Source organism: Enhydra lutris, unplaced genomic scaffold (genome assembly GCF_002288905.1).
Source record: "Enhydra lutris kenyoni isolate GAN:26980312 unplaced genomic scaffold, ASM228890v2 scaffoldscaffold12, whole genome shotgun sequence".
Lineage (NCBI taxonomy): Eukaryota > Metazoa > Chordata > Mammalia > Carnivora > Mustelidae > Enhydra > Enhydra lutris.
The window spans coordinates 28,498,461-28,524,008 of record NW_019154096.1 but is presented as its reverse complement, the minus strand read 5'-3'; the positions used below and the strand labels follow the sequence as shown (position 1 = coordinate 28,524,008).

Here is a 25,548-nt window from a genome sequence, read left to right as displayed (position 1 = left end):
GGGAAAATGGTCTGAGCAGTGCAACGCTGCTGGTCTTCAAGATGAGGGAGATAGCCAGAGCCAAGGAATGCAGGCAGCACACAGAAGCTCGAAAAGGTGAAGAAACACATTTTTGGGGCACCTGGGTGGCTCAGTCATTAAACGTCTGCCTTTGGCTCAGGTCATGATCACAGGGTCCTGAGATCGAGCCCTGCACCGGGCTCCCTGCTCCACGGGAAGCCTGCTTCTCCCTCTCCCACTCCTCCTGCTGGTGTTCCCTCTCTCGCTGTCTCTCTCTCTCTCTGTCAAATAAATAAATAAATAAATAAAATCTTTTAAAAAAAGAAAGAAATAAAGAAACACATTCTTCCCTACAGGTTCCCTATCTATGCGCTGATTTTAACCCAGTGAGGCCCACAATGGACTTCTGGCCTACAGAACCGGTAAGGTAATAAATCTGCATTGTTTTAAGCCACTAAATTTGTGGTAATTTGTTACAGCAGTAAAGAAAACTAATATAAACAAAAAAAAAACCTAATACATACCATTCACCATTCACATGGTAAAGATGTATCTAACAGCACCTCAGCCAACTGATCAAATAAGCCCCACCATAACGAGACAAACTCTGTGGGTCTATCTCCTGCTAGGACATGACGCACACAGTATTCTTGCCAAAAACACAAGAGGACACAATCATATAAGTACTAATTATGGGACATCCCATAAGACAATTATCCCAGACTTGACAAAAATGTCACTGACATATTACGTGTCACTTATACTCAGAAAAAAAAAATAAATTTTTAATAATCGTAAAAAAATAATCAAAAAGTAAACCACAAAAAAACCCACTGATGTGAAAGCAAAAACTAGAGGGAAAACAGTTCTCTATAAAAGATGTAACAACCAAATGTAATGCACAATCCTTAATTGGATCCCAGATTAAAAACAAAAGTTATTAATGACCTTCTGGGACTATTTGGGAAAATATGGTCTAATGGATAACACTCTTGTTTCACTGTTGAATTTCTTATATGAAATAATAGTATTGTGGTTATACAGGAAAATGTTCCTCAGTATATAATTATTATTATGACTCAGTATCATAATATCTTAACATCATAACACCTGCCATTTATTTTCAAACAGCTCAGCTCAAAATTATGAAAATGTGTGCGTATTTGTATACACACACAGCCAGAAGAGAAAGAACAAATGTACCAAAACGTTAACAACTGGTGAATCTAAGTTAAAGAAATAAAGCGCTTACTGTACTATTCTTTCAACTTTTCTGAAATACGGCAATTTCTCAATTTACAAAGTTAAGGGGTAAATACCTTCCTGGTTCCCTACACTGCCCACCTCCCCCAGTCCACTCACCAGCCACCAGCAGTCTAAATGGAGGAACTCTTGTTCCTCAAACAGCCCACACTCTTCCACTAGCGAATCCTGTTTTCTGCACCATTACTCCCATCTCAAGGCTCAACAGCTAGGGCTGGGTTTTGATGTAAGGCAGAAGCTTCCACACGGTATTAAAATACCAGTTTTTGAAGCAAGCTGACCAACTATCAAATAGGAATCAACATTTGATGTTCTTTAATACTGGCTTTGAGTGTAAGCTTTCTTTGCCTCTCTTACTACTGTTTCTCTTACCCCATATAAACTTTAACCTCTGTTTCTTGAGTTTCATCATGCCCATTTATGATCTGAGAGAATCACAAGCATGGCAGTAAACCATGGACAAAAATCAGGACTGGCCGCTTCAGAAACTAGTACAGAAACATTGAAGTGCTGCCTGCCTCTGGCTCCCAGCCCACATCACTCTGAGTATCACAGGCAGCCCAGACCAAAGCTCACCTCCTTCCTGTAGGCCTCACTGCTGTCCATATGGCAGCTTACTGACATCAAAGAAGATGGAAGAAATTATCTAAATTCACCAGGCTAGTCCCATTCCCTCCCTTGAACTGTAGAAGAGTCACTGATATCTCAATTACCTCTTCTGCAATACCTTTTTCCCTGTATGCTAGGATTTTGCAATGCTTAAAAAAGGGGGGAGGGGGGTGGGGGAGGGTACTGGACTAACAGATGGAGGATTAAGAACAAAAGACCTCCCTGACAGGGGGAACAAGAGCTAAAATGTTTGTATACCTACCATAATAGTACAGAGGAACAAAAATTGAACTTGTAAATAAAATTAAGTTGTTCTTCTGAAACGCCTGTCTAGCTACAGACAGGAAAAGGCCCAGCATGGTTTCTATGTATGTTATGCTGTTTCTAATAGAAAGGACACAATCAAGCCAAAACAAACATCTGTTAAACAGTTAAGTTTGTTAATGAAACAAAATTGCAGCTGGTTTTATCAAAGATCAAAAGTGAAGCAAATTAGAGAAAGGATGTCTTGTTCAGCTGGTTTCTAAAATATAATGGCTAAAGAATTCTAAACCTACTTGTCAAATTAACACAAATCCTTCCTGGATTTTACTTGGACCACTGATTGGTATTTATTTTGTAGCTTTTTAAAGACCAGACTCACAGTTTAATAACACTCTCTCTAGAGCTTTTGTCTCTATAGTTCATTTTGCAGAATTTTCAAAATACTACCTTTCATAAAGCAAAAAGTTATGCTCCCCGTTAATATTCTGTGACTTAAAAGGCTCACATATAAAACAAACAAACAAAAAAAAGAGAATACAGTCTACAGCTCCTGGAGACGGCTCTGGGAAAGCAGTCCGGCCCCAAGCAGAAGGCTAGTAACAGATTAGCGCATTATATCACCTTGCCCTACCTCATCTTCCTACGTGTACAAACACCCCTTCACCACCTGAAGACTGTGAGATAAGGGCACCTACACACAAATACAAACATGATTTTTTCACGGCCCTGTTAACGCAAAATGCTACAAGCAAATTACATGGCTGACTCATTTGCTAACTTTGATTTAGTCAGCTAATTGATGTTTATGTACTCAGAAACATTAATAGATCTCAGAGATCAAGGTACCTGAGAAGATGCAGACTCACGTCTGAAAAGGCTGGCATAACTAGAGATGAACAGTTTCATCAAATCTACTGTAGTTTAATGTGCTAGCCAAGAAAACAGTCTGTAAACTAAACAAAAAGTCGTGGGCCTGACAATCAAAATTTGCCTTGCAATGACAGAATAATGACATTTTCTCATTTATCCTTTGTACATGATTAACGCAAGAAGAAAATACAGAAAACGAACAGGGACCTTCATTCTGAGAAACCTTAAAATGTTCTGCTTATTAAAATAAAGTCTGTAGAGAAAGAATGAATAAAAATCTTTGCCATTCCAAATACAATCTGAATGAATCAGCCAACAGCCCTTAACTGTTATGTAACTTCAAAGCTTTAAAACAAAGATTTTCTTGGTACTGCAAGTATATCAGATTTGGCTCTTGTAAGCCAAACAGGTACATGGAATACAAAGGTAAATTCCTGAAAGCTGCCGAAAATATCCAGAATTAGTCAAAAACCCACACCCTTAGTTACAGTCCCTGACGCTCAGAGGAAATAATGACATGAGGAAATCAGAAAACAGACTGATCTACATATAGATCTTCCAGGACAGCACCATGTGTTGTCTGTCGAAAAGGCAGCTCTGGTATCAAGTATGTCTACAATCCAGAGAGTTAAAAAGAATGTTTAAGACTCACTTTCAGTCAAAACTCCTCTGACATAATGTTGCTACTTCTACCTGAAGCCTACTTCATTAGAAGTCTAGACAAGTCCCATCTTGATCAAAGCTCCAAAGTGGAACAAGCTGTCATGCCTCAGAGTCCAACAGAAAAGACTCATTCACTCTTCATTTTATCTTTCCCTTGACCCGACTAACTAGTCTGAGACAATCCAAGTGCTCTCTCAGTAATGCCTCGACAACTGGTATTATCTGCTCACAAAAGTCGTCCTCGGATAGTCTGCTATGTGGAAAAACTACCGAAGCTTAATTATAGGAACAACATAAACTACAATATTTTTCCTTCCCGGACTCTGAGACAGCAGGTGTTTGATCCATCTAGTCTGCCACACTGTAATAGGTTTCTATCTGACGTTAATCATTCTAAAACTGACTTTCATCCACACCAAATCCAAATTTCGGGTTACATGAAGAGTATATTTTATAATGTTTAGGGCTCTCTCCCACTTTCAGCTAGATACACATAGCTAAGCAGGCTTTGAGAAACGTGACATCTGCAATACAAAGGACACCCATTCAAAGGAAAACTAAGAAGGTCAACAGAGAGGAGGACACTTGGACTCTATAATTAGCAGATAAAAAATACACACATTTCTGCCAAAAAGATCCAGAGTCTGAGACTATGAACAATTCCCCTAGGGCCGAGGGACTTCTGGAAGCCTGCCACATCAAAGAACAATATAGACTAGTGAATGGTCCTTCACAAAGTACAGGCGATTGGAAAAGTCCCAAAGAAAGACAAGAAGGGTCTCTCTAGGGCAGGGATAATGGGACTGGAGAGGCGAGGACAAAGTGGAGAAAACCGAAGAAAGGGATCTAAAAATAAAGTTCTTTTATTTATGGCATTTACACAACACAAGAAAGTAATGTAGGATGTACACTAATCTTATGTTTACGGAAATATTTCATACTAATAACACTGCCAAAAGCCCTAATAAAATATCTCCCTAAAAGGGAGTGGGGACAAACAGAATAAACAACTGAACGCGCCAGGACCACAAGTGATTTTTAACACCGTTTTGTCTCTCAGCCTCATTTCAGATCATCCGTGTTCCTTTTTATTTTTTTTTTAATTTTATTTTTTTGATAGAGAGAGAGATCACAAGTAGGCAGAGAGGCAGGCAGAGAGAAAGGAAGGGAAGCAGGCTCCCCGCTGAGCAGAGAGCCCGATGCGGGGCTCAATCCCAGGACCCTGAGATCATGACCTGAGCCGAAGGCAGAGGCTTTAACCCACTGAGCCACCCGGGCGCTCCCCGTGTTCCTTTTTAAACTCATCTTTACTTTTTCCTTATGGAGATTATCACTGTTTTTATAATTCTGTCTGAAGGCTTCTGCAAGATTCTCATAGTTATTTCACTTCTTCAAGAAAAAAAGGTCAAAAGCCCTACCTGACATTATTAGAAGCATCTCCCCTACCAACTATAACAGCCTAAAATGAGAGATCCCATGTTATGTACTGTACTGGAAACAACAATATTTGAAACTTAATACTATAGCCAAATATCGCAAATACAGTGAAAAACCAAGGAATCTGTTTAAAATTGAACTAAACGGATTTTGTAAAAATGCGAAAGCCCAAATATTCAAATGGAATCTTAATGCTACAAAGTGTGTGGTGATAACTGAAGTCTCTCTTAGAATATTTGACTTTCCAAAGTCCTCATAATCTGACCTAATTGAGCTTTACCACTTTTAATGAGAAACACTAATACTATCCTTTAGGAGTTCCCTCACCAAGTCAAAGATAAAGTTTTATCTTCGGTGGCTTAATTCATTTCCATATCACCTCACCAAAGAGAGCTTTCTTAAATAAATACAAAGAAGTTATGCTAAGGAGCCAGTGTGGTAATATCCAATTTGAATTCTAGACTATCAGAAGATGTGCAATTACATTTCAGAAAGGAAGGAGCCCTTCTATTTTAACGTGCATTGTATTCCTCCTAGCAGCCATGCATAGGAATGATGATGATGTTAAATCTAATTAGACACAGATTTACTACTTTGCTTACTGCTTTCCCATATTGCTAATATTATAAATAGTACCTGCTTTAAAAACGGTAAGAAGCTCACCGCAACTACCCGATTTAAAATGCCAGAAATCTATTTGTTGAGGGAAAGCTGCTTCTGAACACCTGAGGAAATGAAGAGATACTTTTACTGTTAATGAAAAGCCACAACTGTTGACCAGTATACAGCCCAGCGGTAAAGAGGTCTGGAGTCACAATGTCTCATCAGCATCTTGGCTTCACCACTCAACAGTTCCATCAGTGATCTTGAGCAAATTACTTAGGCTTGGAGCCTCAGTTTTTCATGTACAAAATAAGGATAACAACCCTATGGCCCTCACAGTTATTGTGCAGGTCAAGGAGATAATAAATGTAAAGCACTTGGAATATTGCCAGCATTTAAGTGTTAAGAAATGTCAGTTATTATTTTTACCATTTTGGTTTTCATTTTCACAATTAAATGAAGCTACTCAGCAAAAGCTATGAGAACCTTAACAGCTTCTCTGAGATACCTCAGTTGGCTAAATTGTGACAAGACTCCATCTCTGTACAAACAGTTGTCATTTATACCATAAATGTCCTCTCACAATACAAACACTACAGACTTCTAGCACATCAAGAACAACAATAATCTGCTCTTTGAATATAGTAGATAAGGTCCTATATACAAGAAACCACAGTGCAACCAGTCTACATTCAGATCCACGTTCAGCGCCTATAAAGTAACAACAATCAAAAGCCAACAACTAGCACATTACGCTTTTAGTATAAGAAACAACAAATATTTTCTAGAGTACTAAAATATTCACATTGGCTGTTTGACATTTTGGATCCCTCTGAGAATCTGATAAGATAAAAACAAGACAAACAAACAAAAAACCACGATAGACCCTAACCTCAGAAAAACGTGTGGATACAGATGACTTTATACTCGATTTCTGGGGATGTGTGACCCATCTATCTCAAGCTCATTCACCGGCCCAGGTTAAGAATTTCTATTACATTTACTTATAAGTCTACATGGTTGTAAACCATTTACCACTTGTAATCTCAAAGGGCAATATTACATTTTCAAGGAAAAATACTATTGCAATATGTAATACAAACAATACAACTGCTTATGGTCAAATTGATTTGGTATGATTTTTATTAAGCTTTATTTGTTCTTTTCTAAGAATTAGATTATGATTAAATCACTACACAATTGATCTCCAAATTCCATCAAGTAAAAATTTTAGGACACATTTTCTCTGGTTTCCTTATTCGATGATGATGCTAACTGGACAATATAAAGAGATCAGCATCACAGAGCAGTGCTAAGCAATAAATTACTCTGTTCTCAATCCTAGATACTTTCAGACATGAATTTTCCTTTAGACTAAAAATACTTCCATACAGATGCTGCATGAAAAAAAAATGGTAAGGTTAGCAAGAAATGATGGGCAAGGTTAAAGAGAAGAATAGGAAAGGGACTGTGGAAAATTTATAGTGATTTCTATCACAAGTAAAGATATCCCCTGGATCACAAAGTTATTGCAACATACTGTTAAGGTGCCTAAAGCTGCCTGAATTAGTCCATGTAACTGGTAATTATCAAACCTTAATATACCTCAGGGTAATGTACAGGTTTTAAAAACATAGATACCCAAATCCACCAAGAAGTGGCTCTACATTCCCTTAAGGAATTTGCCCATGGTGTGTAAGTGTTTATAAAAATATTTAATGAGAAACAGAAGTGCTTAATGTGGCTCTGTCAGACACAGCAATTAGGATTTGAGTCACTCAATGTATTTTTTTGAATCAAATGTTATTAAAAAATTTTTTCTCTGTAGGTTTACTTCTTTCTTTATGCCCATTTTCTCACAAAGAAGTGAGGGTTGGTTACAAAACACAGATGCCACCAAAAGATAAACGAATCTGAGGAAAACTAATAAAATAAAAATACGATTAAGAAGTAAATGCTAGGGCGCCTGGGTGGCTCAGTGGTTAAAGCCTCTGCCTTCGGCTCAGGTCATGATCTCAGGGTCCTGGGATCGAGTCCCACATTGGGCTCTCTGCTCAGCAGGGAGCCTGCCTCCTCCTCCTGTCTCTCTCTGCCTGCCTCTCTGCCTACGTGTGATCTGTCTGTCAAATAAATAAAAAAAAATCTTTATTAAAAAAAAAAAAGAAGTAAATGCTAGGGTTTTGATTAATCTGTGGAAGGCAAATCACCTAGTCCTACCCAGTTTCTGGAGCTAGGATTCCATCAGCTTAAACAATTGAGGGAAGCAGAGGCCATCTCAAGAGCTGGCAGTATCCAGAAGAGGAAAAACAAGCCAGCGGCTGCACAACTTTTCTTAACACTTGTGTCTCCATCACTTCTAGAAATGTAGTCAACACATACAACCACTCTTTCTAACAACAGTGAAGGCCTGAATATAAACAGTTTGCTGTTGCTCTACTTTGGTTTTAGTTTGGGAGGTAACTTCAGTAGCTTTGAAATGAACAAAAATCTTACTCCAATACTTAAAATTTTTGCGTCACTTAAAAAGCAATCTGTCACGTGTGTGTGTGTGTGTGTGTGTGTGTGTGTGTGTGTGTATGCATTACAGAAGTAACATAAGACCCAGAGAAACAAAAGAGTATAAGAAAGATACAGTATGAGGCAAAATGAACATTCAATTTCTCCCACTGAGAAGTAGACAACAATAAATGACTTTAAATAGGCAGGATTTGGGTCACATATTAAAACAATTCCAGGGATGCCCAGGTTATGAGTATTAACAACTAGTCTACAAACATCTTCTCTGAAAATAGTAATTAAAAAATTTATTAATTATACCTCAATAAAGTGGAAAAAATAAACTATAAATAATTTTAAATTTTAAGAGCAAAAAATACATGATAGCTTTTCTTAGATATTTTTAAATATATATGGTCCTGCCTTGATGAAGGAGGATTTAATTTATCTATCCAGGTCCCTTCAAGTACTCACCAATTAGTTTAAAAAACAAATCACATAATGATCACATTAAATTCTTAATCCACCAGTGAGGAAGCCCTCAATACACAGTAAAATAGATAGAACAATTTATATCATAAACAATGCATACATTTTAAAATATGGAAGCCTGCTTTTAAGGCAAACAGCTAACTTTATTCAACTTCACTTGGAACTTGTGTCCATACAAAATTTAACTGAAACTGTGCATGTCAGATAGGCAATATTTAGAATGTATTAACCTTCTCTTCACTTACCTGGTCTTTCTCATGGGGTAGAAGGCTGACAGGTGGTAGCGAGGATGGGAAAGCACTGGGATATTTGGGAGCCCCTTTGCCATCTAAGCTTCCGTAATTGACCCTGTACTGCGGTCCATCTTTCAGTAATCTCCCATTGTTCACTGCGCGTTTAGCCCCTAGTCGCAGCCGCTGCTGAAAGGCTGGGTTGTTGGTGGTGCTTGTGAGATCACTTTGACTTCTGAGATACTTCTCGATGTTCTTCAGTGAGGAGCCATTTGGTTCCTCAAGCCCTTCAATTGCTCTCCTTAAAAGTTTATTCCAATCCACATTGCGGAGATCATTACATGATCCCCTAGACCCCTTGGTTGACTTAGGAAAAGTGCCTGGTTTAACTGATGAAAAGCGCCCAGGGTTGTCTGGGTCCTTATAGGAGGCAAGGCCTTTGTTGGTGACTTTGAGAACTGAGCCATCCTGAACACTGAGTTCCAGCTGCTCAGAGACTGTCTTCTTATCCAACCCATGGGAAGTGCTGACTGCATGGCAGATTCTCTCTTCAGAGGGCCTTTGCTTTTGCTTTTTTATTTTTTGTATAGCTTCAAGAATCCACTCTGTATAAAGTGGGTTTGCAAGTTTTACCATGGTTGACAAATGACTTCTTCAATACCAAAGTTACCCATAGAGGTTCTCCTTGTATTTAACAGGACTTGAACATTTGAAAGTCATTTACGACTCAACAAACGGGCAGAATATTCCAGACCTTATTAAGCAAAACCTCACAAACATCCATCCTTAAGAGATTAAAAACAGGACACACAGGCAATGTTGATAGTTGTCTTATTTTACCAACAGGAAAGACTGCATTCTCCCGAAGAACATCTTTAACAAGGAAATCAAGACCTTAAAGGATAAAAAGGGGGAATAGCCTCTTAATAATGGAACTTCTAAAAATAAAAGACTCTTTAGTATTACTTTTAAGATGCAAAAGGACCACAGAAGTAATGACAGGCAGGTAATTATGTAACAAAGCCACAGTGACTGTATTTCCTAACCAGAAATTGGGTCATAGTCTGAGAAGGAAATTTTTTTAGGATTTTCACTTGTTATTTATATGAAGTCATTTATGGGGCATTTAAAAGATCACACCTAAGTTATTTATTTAATGGATTAACCTTTATTGAAATTAATAAAATTATATGAGTGGTTCAAGATATATGTCTATCATAAACATAAAACCAACCTCAAAGAATAAGTCTATAACACAAAAACTCTGATGAAACTACAATGACCCTTGAACAATGCAGGGGATTATCAAAAAATCTATGTATAACTCTTGACTCCCCCAAAACTTAACCACCAATAGCCTACTATTAACTGGAAAACTTACCAACAATATTAAACAGTTGATTAACACGTTTTGTATATTATGTGTACTATACACTGTATTTTTACAATAACGTAACCCTGAGAAAAGAAAATATAAGATAATCACAAGGACAAGAAAATACATTTACAGTACTCTATTTGTCCAAAAAAAAAGAAAAATCAAAGTGTAAGTGGATCCACAGAGTTCAAACCCATGTTGTTCAAGGGTCAACTGTACATTAACCTTAGTTCAAGAAATCTTAAACTTGGGGGGCAAAAAAGGGCAATAATCCTGATTCTTCTAGATATTGTATTTCCCAAGTTTCACATATAAGAAAATTTCCCATCTAGCCACTTCTACAGACTCATATCCTCCCATCCCTTTGCAAAGGGTCTATGACACTCTCTAATCCACAGGCTGGAAAACTCAACCTAGTATGGTAACATAACCCTTCATCTTTTAAGTATCATACTATTCTAGGTATCTTAATACCTGCCCAATACAAGGACAGTTCATACAAATCTGATTCCAGGTAAACAGTTGCTCCCCGAAAGCCTCTGGTGTGCACCAAAACCATCCTACATCTCCAATCTGTATTGAACCTGCGAAGAACACCAGGACAAAGTGCCCTGGCCTGGGAGTTGGGTCAGATGCGGACTCTGATCTTGCCTTCCACTGGCAATATTCACATCTGAGCTCTTTTTATAGTTTCAAGTTTACAGAGTATGCTCACATGTAATTTAATCTGCAAAACATCTCTATGAGCAAAGTGAGGTTCAGGGGAAGATGGAACTCACTCATGGTAATAGTCTATAGTCTATAGCCTAAACTTAAGGCTCAAATGCCATTATTCTAAAATCTAAGTCCCGTGCTATCTTCACCTGAGCCACAACTTCTTCTGAAATCAGACTAATGGTATGAACACCAGCTCTACCAACATCTATTGAAGAAACCCTGGACAAATGACACATTTCAGTCACCTTACCTGTAGGGCAGTAATAGTAAATCCCTCACTGGAGTGCTAAGAGAATTAAGTGAATATGCTATCTAATATTCAACATATAGTAGCTATCATCACTTCCCATTAATGCAACTGTCTGTACAGTTTGAAAAATGCCTCATAAAAAAAATTAAATGTATATCTGGTTATTTACTTAACCTGTCTACAAGGGAAAAATAACACCTTTCCTCGAGACTAGCCAGATACAGTGACAAACGTAACATTTGCTCTGTTGCTGAAAAACTGGGCCACTGAACTACACTTGCTCAGTCAGCCTGAAAGAGGCAGTTTAAAAAGGATTGTCCTCTCTTTGCAGTCAGTAAACTGTATGTTCACATTTTTTTTCCCCTCGGGATTCAGAAATTTGGGGATTAAAGGGACTGAAAAGGTCATCCCATCTAATCTCTAGTTATCTAGTAAAAGATTCCTCGTTCAATAACCCCAACAGATGGGCCATCAAATCTTAAAATACTTCCAGTGACAGAGAATTTATTACTTTTTGAGACAGTTCACGCCACTACTGGACAGCTCTAACTGTAATAATATATTCCTTGCTCACAAGACCCAAAATCTGTCTTCCTAGAACTTCTACCCTCTAGTCTTGGTTTCCTTAAAACATTCCCAAGAAATTCTTACTAATTCTTTAATGTAACAGGCCTTCAAATATTTGAAAATAAGAATCTTTTGAAAACCACTAAAACTGAACTCCACCTACCTCCCGCCCCACTTTAGACCACTCTTATTCCAGTTCCTTAACACTTGCACATCACGTGGTTGCCAAGCACTTCCTTCTTTTCGTTGCTCACTAGTTTGGCTAATGTCCATCTCAAAATCTGGCAGTCCAGGCATTATCCAAGCATAAATGTAATCCAAGGTTATGTGAACTTTCTTAACAGCCTTGCCACACAACTGACTCATGGTAAGCATACAGTCCAACTAAAAATCCCAGCTCTTCTTTCAAAAATGCGGTCAAGCTGAGTCTTTCCATTCCCTTCCGTGTGCAAATATAAATGTTGGGATTTAAAATTTATTACGGTTCAAGTTCATTTTGTTGGTTTGAGTCTATCTTCCAACCTGTTTGATCGTTTTGAATCTTGATTCTGTCATCTATGTCATCTGCAAATCTAGTAAGTGCTCCCCTCTGTCATCATATAAACCACTGAAAAAAATGTTAGACTTGGAATATGGTGTGTTTAGGAATAAAGCCACTGGCTTTCACAGTGCAACTACTTTCAAGATAGAACATGGGAATCACTGTGTGTTAAGTTTAGAATAGGACACATCTTTCCAAAGTAAAACGGTTTGGGGCAAATTTTCATTAGAAGACATTTCATTATGTTCATGTAACTATTTCACCTTTTATCGTTTACTCAGGATGAATCCACTCGTTTAATTTGATTGCACAAAATACAACTGCAGGAAACAGGAGGAGAGGTCACAGAAGAGTACCCAATATCGCAAAGGTGCTCTCAGGCATTTTGGTTACACAAGTAAACGAACATACCTTAAAACAAAAACTAGTAAAAACTCAAAATATACCTTCATGACAAGGTATTACCACTATCTTTACACATAATCAACAGAATCATTCATATCCATTTAACAACACATTTCAGTTAAGACTGACATTCTGTATCTTAAAAATATAATAAAATAAGGGAAAATACCAGAATTGGAACTCCAAATGTATTAACAGTCCATGACAAAAAAGAAGATTGTCCAGATCTTCAAGCAAATCTGCCAAAGGAAAAAAAGTAAATGTTAACCTGGGCATAAAGACATCCTTCCAATTCAGGAACCATCTATGGATCTACACAACTATCCAATACAAACAACTGCAATGAGTTTATCAGCACTTTACTTTTGGTGCTATATTAACTCTTTCCTACCATTTAAGGGTATTTAAAAAAATGGAATTCAGGACAGGAAATGAAACCCCACAGCCATGCTCAAAGAGAAAAATTTTGCTCTTAAGACCATATGTGTTTTCCAAATTTTAAAAATCAGGTTGTGATAGGAGCACCTGGGTGGCTCAGTCAGTTAAGTATCCAACTGGATCTCAGCTTTGGTTCTGATCTCAAGATTTTGAGTTCAAACCCCACGCTGGGTGTGGAGCCTACTCCAAAATAAAATAAAATAAAATAAAGCCAGGCTGTGACAAAGTCTAAGAAAGAAGCTCACCACAGGGGGAAAAAAATCTTGGTATTGCTCAAAAAGCCAGGCAGGTATAACATTTTGTCTGAAAACAAAAAAGTCAAATGTCATTTGAAACTCAGTTATTAACTTTCCAGGAAACGTTCACGATTTGTCCCAAAGGTCACCTTTCATCTATGTACTGACTGGACAATCAAGATACGGCCAATACCTGCACCTAAGAGAAGACTATACCAGTTTCCACAAGAATAAGTATATACTGGCACACATCACACTTCAGACAATAGTGATCATTTTCACTTCAAAGGCAAAAAATAAATTTAAAACAACAATGTGAATAATTACACTGGATCTTATACAAAACAACGAAGCAACCTTAGATCCTCCTTCTCCCCTCCCCCAGCGCCACAGACACACACACCCCACTCCTCAATTTAATCTCAAAATTAGCTCTCATCTGACACCAACCAACAGAGTTAATTAGGCAGAAGCAGATGTAACTCAGCAGCTCTATGCTACAACCAGAATCAGTGTTAAAGCACACACACACACACACACACACACACACACACAGCTAGGAGAGGAACAAAATCAGTAGTCGCTTATCTGTAGCCAATTCGCAACTAAACACATGTATATTATCCACTTTGTGTATTATCCACTGCAAATTTTTTTAATCTTAGGCGGGTTTGTTACTGACAACCCACTGCCCCCACTGTAAACTGGTATACAGTAAGAGAATAGATTGAAAACCAATTTAGTTTTAGTCGAAGCAGTATCTAACTAGAAAGACAAGTCTACAGGAAAAGATGCATAATTCATTCAAAAGCCAAAAAGAAAGGCTTTTTTTCCCCTGATTTGGAATTATCCACACCACCTCTCTTTTTCAGAGCACTAGGATTTGTTTCACATGCAGACAGGACATTCTATCAGAAGGACAACCCTAAAAATCATTATCCTCTTTTCATTTTTTTCAGTAAAATGAAAGTTGGACTAAAAGGCTATCAAAAAGGGAGTGAATCATTCCAAATTAATTCTGGGGACTCATGCAACATCAAATTAAATTATTCTATTTTCTAAGGTTTTGAATCACTTTATTTTTAACTACAAAATAATATCAGTAAATTATATGGTTGTATGGATGTATTTACATCATTCATTACAAACTATTTGAAACAGATCTAGAGAAATGCTTAGTCCAACACGCGCTTTTGGCTTCATTAGTATTATATAAATATCAACACTATTCAGAAATATTCATGTCAGCATAAGAGGAGTCAAAATACCCTGGATCATAAATATTATGTGAAACCTCCTCGATGCTTTCACTAAAGCTGTGTGTTGTTTCAAAATCAATGTCATAACACTTGAGTCATATCACAGATGAGCCAAAAACAGTGGTTAAAAAAAATAAGGATTAACAATAGAGTTTACTCTCTTGTCATCCTGGGTTTTACTTGCTAACAGTTATTTTTAGCTTTCCCACTTTTATATGCTCCTGGATTTTTTCACAGCCTATTATGTAACTGAGTGAGGATCCACACATCTTAACAGTATCTTCTGAAACAGAACATACACTGCTTAAGGGAAGAGACCTTAACTTTTTTCCTTGTCTAACCACTCAGCACAGGCTATCTGCACACTTGCGCAAAGCAGTGTCCAAAGTTAACAAATATCTGCTATCTGCCATCAAACATCATCCCATTTGTTAACTCAAATCCTGGACATATCTATTTCCCCAAAAATTAATGCTCGAGGCCCCGAATATATGAACTGGAAGGAGAAGATAAAAATACTAATCAAAGAACAACCAACAACATTTAGCAAGACATTCCCTGTATGCAGCCTTATGGTAGGTGCTAGAGGCATAAGAAGCAATTCAGAAACAAAGCACTGTTTGGTTGTTCTTCAAAAAGCTAAAAAGGAAATTGCCATAAGACCCTACAATTCAAGGGGACACCTGGGTGGCTCAGTGGGTTAAAGCCTCTGCCTTCAGCTCAGGTCATGATCCCAGGGTTCTGGGATCGAGCCCCACATCAGGCTCTCCGCTCAGCAGGGAGCCTGCTTCACCCTCTCTCTCTCTCTGCCTGCCTCTCTGCCTACTTGTGATCTGTCAAATAAATAAATAAAATCTTAAAAAAAAAAAAGACCCTACAATTCAACATGTAGGTTTATATCCTGATGAACTGAAAACAGGTACTCAAGTAAGTACACATACACGCCTGTTCATAACAGCACTATTCTCAATAGCCAGAAAGTGGACACAGACCAAAATGTCCATCGATAGCTGAATGGAAACTGGGTGATGGGTATTAAGAAGGGCATGCAATGGAATTAACACTGGGTATTATACACAACTGAATCACTGAACTCTACCTCTGAAACTAATCATACACCCTCTGTTAATTAACTGAATTTAAATTAAATAAAAAAACTTAAAAGGAAAAAAATTTTTTTAAAGAACAGTTGAATAGATTAACAAAAGATGGCATATCCATGCAGTGGAATATTATTCAGTCATTAAAAAGAAAAACGCTGATATATGCTACACTTTGGATGAACCTTAAAAATATGTTGCAAAAGAAGCCAGACACAAAAAGTCACATATGGTATAATTCCATTTATATGAAACATCCAGAACTGATAGATTGGTGGGGACTGGGGAGTGGAGGGATGAAGAGAAACTGCTTAATGGGTAAGGGATTTTATCTTAGATTGATGAAAATATTTTGGAACTAGATAGAGGTGGTGGTCACACAACACCAGGATTTACTAAATACAACTGAATTGTTCACTTTAAATGGTTAAATTATTGTTATGCAAATTCCACCTCAGTAAGTCATTAAAAAAAAAGAGCACTAACTATAATACCAACCATTTTCTGACACCTACTGCAGGCCAGGCACTTCACATACACTATCAGTACACACACATAGATATCAGTAAACCTTAAAACAACTCTGTAAGGTAGCACTGTTGCCTGATCTTGCAAACGGAAAACTGAGACATGACTTGGTCAAGGCTTCAGACCACTAAGTCTGAAGAATTTACTTCCAATGCTAAAACCTAAAGTCTTTCCTGTGTCTCCACTGGCTTTCAAATAAGACTCCTTGGACGTGTTGTGAGAAAGTACCTCAAGTTATCACCTGCACTATGTTCAACACTAAGGTTACATAAGTCCGTGCACCCAACGAAGGCGCTCCATTTTAGTTGTCCCATTTATACTAGGCTTCTGAAGAGTCACTTCACAGAAAGGGTTCCTCCGACTACAGCAGGAAAAAAGTCTGGAAACCACTGTGACTTTCCCTTGCCGAGTGGGCAGAACACCCCTTGGGTGGGTGGGACGTAAACTGGAGCTTGAATTGGACAACCGCCCAGTTTCGTAATCCAAATGAAATGAAAATTTAAATCCTTCGTGGTCCAGCAAAAACTGACACCATCTCACTGAAAGCCCTATATCTCTTTGTCTAACAGGAAGCTTTTAGCTATCTTAATATTTTAGCATTCATTTCCCATTTTGTATTATGCTTATTTGTGTACTGACCTCATCTCCCTTACTAGAACCATGAAATTCTTAAGAGCAGGATTCAGGTCTGATTTCACCTTTGTATGCCCCTAGATTTCCCAGAACCACTACGTGAACATAAGAGGGGTGGCGTGCCTATCTGCTAGATGGCCACACCAGGGAACCAATGAAGGGAATCTAGCAGAGGGCAGAGGAGCTAAGAATGAACTGCCTAAAAAAAAAGGTGCATATGCACGTGTTGAAGAGAAGAAAGAAATAAAGTTGGATGTAACGAAAACCAGGCTGAGGCGTGTGAACGTGACAGATGAATAGGAAGCCAATGCAGAAGTAGACACAATACAGCACAGTGAAGTGCACCCACGCATGTGCACAAATTTGTTCAATGTTTGAATCTCTCTGGCAATAGTATCCATCCAGTGTAAGTTGGAGGGAAGGATGACTGAACAAACAAAAGCAACCAGGACTTCATCTTTCCCAACATCAATCTTGTTCAACTTATATTTATGAGCCTAACTCAGCAGCAAGCCCAGAGTAGGCACTCAATAAATGTTAATTGAATTGAATATTTAATTCCCCATTTTTTGGGAATAATACTAAATTCTTTCTCACTACTCATTAACATCAAGAGTTTTCAATTCACAAGCTAATAATGTTTTCCAAGGATTTCTGAGAGGCTAAATCACCATGAAAATTATCATTTCAACTAATATGTATTATATTAATTGTTAGTTTAATTTTTCATGTCATGCTTCCTAGTTGACAATATCCTTGTTATGTCATTAAACTGTAATTGTGTAAATCTGCTTCAACAAACAATAACTGAACCATCAATAAACTATTATGACTTCCATAATCCTTAGCAAAGATTAGTTTCAACATCATCATCATAAATTAGTAGAGACATGCCCCAAATCTGGTGAAGCCCAAGAATTAGGTTTGCGAAGTCATCCCTACATTTACGTGCTCAATAGTTTCAGTCTCTAAACTTTAATCACACTGTTAGGAACCTCACAGGAAATTTGATCCCTTGTAAAACAGAGGATTTTAGAGACAAGATGAAAAGTCATTTGAAGTCATCAGGCCTTTGGAGCCAGGGTACACTGATTAATAATGATGATATTATAACTAAGCACTCTCACTTAAGAAATAATCAACTAAATTTAGAATGTCTTTTTTTGGCATTCAAAAATTCCTATTCAACCCTAGATTTCTTCCTAATTATAAATTAGCTTTAACCAGGTTTTAATGATAAAGACTGAGAACAATGTATTGAGAAAAAAAATCTGACACCTGAATTTTTAGAAGATTATTTTGAAAATACAGATCATATATAAGAATTCTGTATTAGTTTTATTAGTTTTATTACAGATGTCTTCAAAAAGGATAAAAAGGATAGCCTGTAGAGCCTGAAAACCAATTAAGGTTCCCCTTTGAGAACCTCAAGAAAACTACAGATCTAGGGGCACCTAGGTGGCTCAGTTGGTTAAGCCACTGCCTTCAGGTCATGTTATGATCCCAGGGTCCTGGGATGGAGCCCCGAGCTGGGCTCCCTGCTCTGCGGAGAGCCTGTTTCTCCCTCTCCCTCTGCATGCCTCTGTCAAATAAACAAATAAAATCATAAGAAAAAAAAAATCCTATAGATCTATTTTTAAAAATGAACACATGTGCATACAGTCATTTGCATACAATCTCAAGGGTTTACAGGACCTCTTTCACCTATACCAAGAGCCCTTAAGGCCCACTAACTACTCCACTTACTTTAATATACAGAAAGGTCAATAATTTTATTGAGTTTCAAAGTAACTATCTCTACATGTGTCTTTTTTTTTTTTTTTTTTTTTTTTTTTTAATTCTATGTGAAGGCGCCTGGGTGGCTCAGTGGGTTAAGCCTCTGCCTTCGGCTCAGGTCATGATCTCAGGGTCCTGGGATCGAGTTGCACATCGGGCTCTCTGCTCGGCAGGGAGCCTGCTTCCTCCACTCTCTCTCTCTCTGCCTGCCTCTCTGCCCACTTGTAATCTCTCTCTGTGAAATAAATAAATAAAATCTTGAAAAAAAATTTTAAAAATAAAAAAAAAGATTCTATATGAGACAGAGCACAAGCGGTGGGTGGGGCCGGGGTGGGGGAGTAGAGGAAGAAGCAGACTCCCCAGGGAGCCTAAGTGACCCTGGGGCTTGATCCCAGGACCCTGAGATCTGAGCAGAAGGCAGATGCTTAACCGACAGAGCCACCTGGGCACCCCTCTGTGTGCTTTCATGAGGACATGTTACATTTTAAGTAAGAGAGTCACTCTCCTTGGTTTGGGATATTATTAGAGGTCTGAAATCTTATTCAGTAAGGAGGTGTGCCATGATGGGACATTATGTAGAGAGTTCAGGGATCAAGTCCCCACTCTGCCAGCTTTCTAAGCTGTGGGATACTGGACATGTTAATCAATTTAAGTCTCTGTTTTGTCCTCTGTGAAAAAGATTATACACCCCTGTTTGGCAGAACTGTTAAGAGGAATAACTGAGATAACAAATATGAGAGAACCAAGGATGGTGGCAGACACATAGCAGGAACACAAGAAAATACTAGCTCATAAAAGGAAAAAGGGCAATACAGTCAGCTGGAGACCTGTAAAATCTAATCTGGCTGAACTTCTGTCTATATGACCATTTTCTCCTAAGAGACAGGGGAAGTCAGCACCTGGCCCTTAGTTATAGCTGTGGACAAGTAAAAATTCAAGACAACACACAGAAGTGAACAAAGGCAAAAACAGATCTGTAATGGCAAGGATAGGATCAAGAACAGTGTATTTTACTCATAATCATACATCTTTTAAGGTCAATAAAGCTTTTAGAAGATAATACCATATAAGAGAATATATTCTTGACCTGAGGGTAGGAAAAGAGTCTTAAAACAAGACACAAAAAGCACTAACCATAAAGAAAAGACCAATAAATTTGACTCCATTAAAATTAAGAACTTCTGTTCATTAAAAGACACCATAAAGTGAAAAGGCAAGCCACAGGATGGAAGTAGGCATTTGCAACATACACACATGACAAAACAAATAAAGAACTTCGAAATACCATTAAAAGACACAAGGCCCCATTTAAAAAATAAATAAGTAAGGGGCAGACTTGAACAGGAATTTTACAAATGAGGAAATCCAAACAGTCAATTAATATATGGAAAGCTATTCAACCTGATTACTAACCAGTTAAATGCAAAGTTTACCAGATTGGCTAATTTGAAAAGCTACCAAATCTGAGATGTGAAGAGGACAAGAAGCATTGGAATTCTCATATATCACAGAAGGGAGTGTGGTCTGGTACACACTTTGGAAACCAGCTTGACCAGTCAGTACCTAGTCAAGTTGAAGACAAGCATTCCTCATGACTAGAGCAACCATACAACTCATCATCCAAACACTTTTGAGCATTAATGTTGTATTAATAATTACACTGAGAAACAGGCATAAGTTAAGATAAATAGTCACCGTGCCCATGAATTAGCAATTCCATTCCGCGGTGTACATCTTAGAGAAACATATGTACATGTGTAACCAGATGACAGGGACAGGAACACTCATAGCAGCTCTGTTCACAATTTCCCCAAACTGGGAACAACTCAAAATATCCAACAACAGTAGAATGGATAATTTAAAAAAAAAAAAATTGTGCAAGATTGTAACTCACAAAAAAGTGCTTAAAGGTGCTTTGGGAATGCAAATTAAAACATCTTAAGGGAAGAAAAAGATCCCTTCAACACACTTCTTCCATCCAAGCACTATTACCATTTCGCAAGCAAAGACTGATCACTATAGCTCACACATCCCCAACTTTCATGAAACAATTTCCTTTCTGCTCACTTTATACAAATAAAAGCAAGTATATGCATGTGGAAAACTGAAGGTATTTTGTAGAAAACTATATAAGAGACTGAAAAAGTCACCTGTTAGGAATCCTGGCCTTTAACAAAGCCAGATCAGTTGGTTAACTAGTATGTAAAAATTCATGAAGTTTTTTGAAGTACATTAAAATTACTTATTAAATTCCTCAGCTACCCTTCCACACTCACCCTATTTTACCATTCATTCATGTTATGCCTTACACCTGACAGTTTCAATCTTATCTTCACAAGAAGTGTGTAAGATAAACATTTGGTGTAAGGGCAATGACTGAACACCCACTCTACTCAGAGGCCTGGGTATGGCTGGTAGGTAAAACTTCCACTGACCACGTCATCACTCTCAACCATTCATTCCCGTAAGTTCCTTCTTTAATGTTACCACCTTCTGCTATCTTCTGTCTTTTTTTTTAAGTCATCATTTCACCTCCCCAACCTTCAACCCTAAGTAGAGGGTCTCAGGTAAAAATCTTACCCTTTACTGAAACGTGCAGTATTTTCCTAATCCTCTTAAAAACATAAAAAGATTGCCCCAATTCATTTTAATGCATACGTGAAGAATTAACGGGTAAGAATGGAATGAATGGAGTGTTTTATTTCAGGGCTATCCCAGAAAATCCAGGGTACACAAGTAAGACAGAAAGAATGTACTTTACTCGCAATTATACCAAAATAATAATAATGGCAACTTTTTTGGAGCACCACCAGACACTATCCCAACGTAATTAATTTCCCATTTTCTACTTTCAGCCCCCATCCATATACAGAAGGGTCTTTATAATACTCCACTTTTTATTTCTTTGTACCTCCACCCCAAACATACTTGACACTTTGTTCACTGGTTCTCCTTTCTTATTTTCCACATCTGTAACTCTTTATTACTGTTCTCTCACAACCTTTGTCCAATACTCCATTTATCACATCCCAATACCTTCTCCCAATCGCAGGGCTTAAACAACTTCATGGGGCACAGGAAACCATTTGTAACCTAGTCCCTTCTCTTCCTTTGCCCCTAGTCTCCCACAACTTCCTGCACTCTACCCATACCAAAGTACTTACAAATTCAAAAAGACACAATGTCCTTTCCCAAGGTAATACTGGAGCTTCCCCTGAGACAGACACCCTGCCCCACCTTCAAGATTCCAGCTCAAGTTTCACGCAAGAAATCCAGCCTGTCAACAACCTGGTCTCCCAAACCAACACCTTTCTTTGCCCTATCCCTACTCCTGGTGGTCCCCCAAATCACATGCACCGAGACCCACTGCCCAGCCCTACCAATTTTTTTTTCCCACAACTGCCACCTTTTCTCAGCCCCCTGAATCACCCATCCCCATAAGATCTTCCGCTATAGATATTACGCAAGTTCTGCTCTGCTGTCTGATCATCGTTCAAGACTCTCCCAAGTATATCCATGTCACTCTTCCATGTTTTTTTCAAGGCTTCATAGACCCCATACATCCTTTATAATTCCAATGCCGGTTTATCCAGATACCTGCTTCCCACCACAACAACTGTATACTTGCTCCTCACATTCCAATACTCCCCGCAATCCAGTATCTACTCTGCACTGCTCTCGATACCACTCCATATCCACCACACCCAAACCTATTCTTACTGTCCCCAGATAACTGCAATCCCACCTTTCTGCATCCTTTCACTTGCCTTCACATACCCCTGGATTCACCTACCACATCTCCAATGTTGCACCTCTCCCTACCCTCACTTTGCCCCTGCTTGCACACCTCCAGTTTCCCCTCGCACCCACCCCCCCCCCCCCCTTCTAGACACTCCCCGGCCCCCCCCCCCCCCCCCCACGTCCCTCCCCCTCAGAAACCCCCTCCAAACCCCCGCCTTCCAACCACCCGAGCCCCGCCCCCACCCCGGTATCACCCCGCCCCCTCCACCTCGAGCCCCGCCCCTTGCCCCGGAGGCCCTGCTGAGGGGCGGGGCCTGTCCCTCCTCCCTTTTCCCCCGCCCCCTACCGTCACGCTCAGGGGCAGCCTGACCCCGAGCGGCCCCGCGGTGACCCTCGCGCAGAGGCCTGTGGGAGGGGCGTCACAAGCCCCCGATCCCCCCCCCCCCCCCGCCCCCCCCCCCCCCCGCCCCCCCCCCCTGGGAATGCGCGGGGTGGGTGACAGACCTGGCCGCGCGCCACCGCCACGGCGCCTGCCGGGGGCGCTGCCGCTGCCTGAGAAAGAACACGCGGCTGCCGCCTGGAGGAGGTGCCGTCGCCTCCGCCACCGCTGCCGCCGCCGCCAGGGGTAGGAGCTAAGCCGCCGCCATTTTGTGTCCCCCTGTTGTTGTCGTTGACATGAATCCGACATGACACTGATTACAGCCCAATGGAGTCTCATTAAACCCGAGCCGCGGCCCCGCCCCGGCGTTGCTCCATTGGACGAGACCACAGATACTTATGGCCACCCGTTGGCCTGCGGGTCTGTCCGTCACCCACACACTAGCCACTCTGCAGCCCATTGGGGCAGGTTCCTGCCGGTCATCTCGCCTCCGCATAGACACACCCCTCGACCCATCATTCCCCCCTCCGGAACCACCCTGGGGGTGGGTCCACTGCCAGTACCAATCAACAGACTGCGGGGCCCGCCTCTTCTGGGCACCTATTGGTCCAGCTCTTTTTCTCTCTCCCAGACACCGCGCCACCTCTACTTCCACCTACCCGCCCCCTCCACCTCTAGAAATGGATTGGGTCTACTCGCAGGAAAGACGCTTGGCCTTATTGGTTGCACACAACGCCAATCAGAGGGCCTTTTCCCTCTCCCCTCCCCCACTCAACCCCAAATCCCCTAGCCCGCAGCTAAAGTTTGTGTGAGAGCTGATCGCTGGCGGCGGCCGCAGGATTTAGGGGTGGGCGCGGGCGGGCGCGCGCGGGCGGGCACGCGAAGTTAAAATTCGAGGTTCTCAGTCGCCAGCTCCCGCGGTGGAGCGCGCGGACGGGCGCGCCGCCCGGAGCGTTCCATCCCGCCCCCTCCTCCACCCTCTCCCGTCCCGTCCCGGGCGACTACTCGCCCGCCCCCTGGCTCGCATCCTTACCCCCCACACACCCCTACCCTGCAAGCCCCAGGCCGGGTGCAGCCAGAACGATGTCGCTGCAGCCTCCTCGCCATCCCATGCCGAAGGGGAGCAAGCCCCCTACCCGCCGGGCGTGCACCCCCCGGCTCCACACTCGCCCGTGTCTGCAAGCACGTGCACCGTTCGCCGCTGCCTCCAGCCACCCCGGTCCCCGGCTAACCTCGCCTGCAGCCCGGCCAATCGCTTGCTGCCCTTTGTTGCTGCAGCCCGGGTCTCCCCGCTGCCTTCCTCAGCCTCCGCCTCGTCCTTTGCCAGCCGCCCGGGTCCGCAGCGCCGCGCTCCCCCCGCCCGGGACCCACCGCCGCCGCCTCCTTCTCCTCCTCCGCCTCCTCCTCCTCGGCTCCGGGCTGCAGCGCACAGAGCCCGAGGCAGCGCCGCCCAGCCCCGCTCCCCCCGCGCCGCCAGCTAGCCCGCCCGGCCCGGCCGGGGGCGCAGCCTGGACCCCGCCCGCCCCAGTCCCCGCCCCGGGGGTACCTGCCTCCGCCCTGGGGGGCTCCGCTTGCCGCCCTCGGGGGAGGGCGGGGATGCCGGTGTCCGCGAGAGGATGGGGAAGCCTGGGCCGTTTGGGGCGGGGAGTGTGCCCGCCAGGGCTGGGACTGAGAGGTGCGGTCCTCGCCAACGCGCCCCCCCTCCCGCCGCTGTGGGCCCCAAACTTCGTCCTCCACCCGGGCCTTACACCCTCCGGTGATCGCGGCAGTTTGGGGGTAGGAGATGCCTCGGGAGCTGTGTCTACCCTGATCAGGAGGAAGAGGGAGCAGTGACATTCAGCGACCGCGGACAGGGCACGGCGGCAGCATCCTTGGGTGGGAGTGGGAATGTCAGACGCGGGCAGGAGGGGGAAAACTGCCCCCCTCAAGATGATTTCTCCCGGCCTGCGATGAGCTGGAGAGCTCAGAGCTGCGTTCTGAGTGCTTTCTTGGGCGGTGCAGCCGGATGGCAGAGGTGCTGGGGGCGGGGGGAGTGGGGGAAAGACCGCTGGGGGGCCCTTCCCCCCTCTCCTCTAGCCAGCGCTCGAAGGAAGGCTGATGGTGAAGTTCGGTTTTCCAGGCTTCCCCTGGGCCCCCCGAGTTCCTGAGGCCCACGTGAGGGAGGCTGGGGCTCCTCTGGCCGCCCAGGCGAGGCCACTCTGACGCTGCCCACATGCCTCCCAGCGCCCTCCAGACTCTGAAAAGAGCGTCCCTCACTCTTCCCGAGGATGGATGGGATGCTGGTAAGGGAGACTTCAGAAAATAGGAAAAGTAGGCTCGGGAAATGGCTCCTAGAGAGTTGGAGTTCGAAGTTTCCCTTCTGAGGTGCCATTACTTCGGGAGGGGGAGAACTATGGCTTTGTAAAAGAACCAAGTTCCAGGCTTGGTGGCCTGGGTGGAAAACCACCTGTTGATTGAAGTCTTTCCCTGAAGTCAGGGAGATCTTGGGACCTGGCAGGGTGAGGCAAGGTGCCAGGGAGAGGCCCCCCCCCCCCCTCCGGGCTTCCTGCCCTGGTTGACTCCAACATCCTCATGCCACTAACACTCACTCCAGCAGCATCTTCAATTCCCCATTCAAAACCACTGTGTAAACTCGGTAGATACTTCGCTAGAGCAACATTTCAGACAAACAAA

At 41.6% G+C, this 25,548-nt stretch overlaps 1 protein-coding gene across 1 annotated transcript in view; it reads right to left on the bottom strand.

The window, feature by feature from the left end:
- Positions 1-24,246, bottom strand: part of LOC111144930 (lysine acetyltransferase 6B) — a 188,178-nt gene extending 163,932 nt beyond the window's left edge. The window contains exons 1-3 of the mRNA XM_022499539.1: positions 24,108-24,246; positions 12,955-13,024; positions 8,943-9,821 (exon numbers count right to left, since the gene is read on the bottom strand). Of these exons, the coding sequence (XP_022355247.1) occupies positions 8,943-9,563 (621 nt within the window). The 5' untranslated portion in view covers positions 9,564-9,821; positions 12,955-13,024; positions 24,108-24,246. The remainder of the gene's footprint in view (positions 1-8,942; positions 9,822-12,954; positions 13,025-24,107) is intronic.
- Between the last annotated feature and the right edge of the window lie 1,302 nt (positions 24,247-25,548).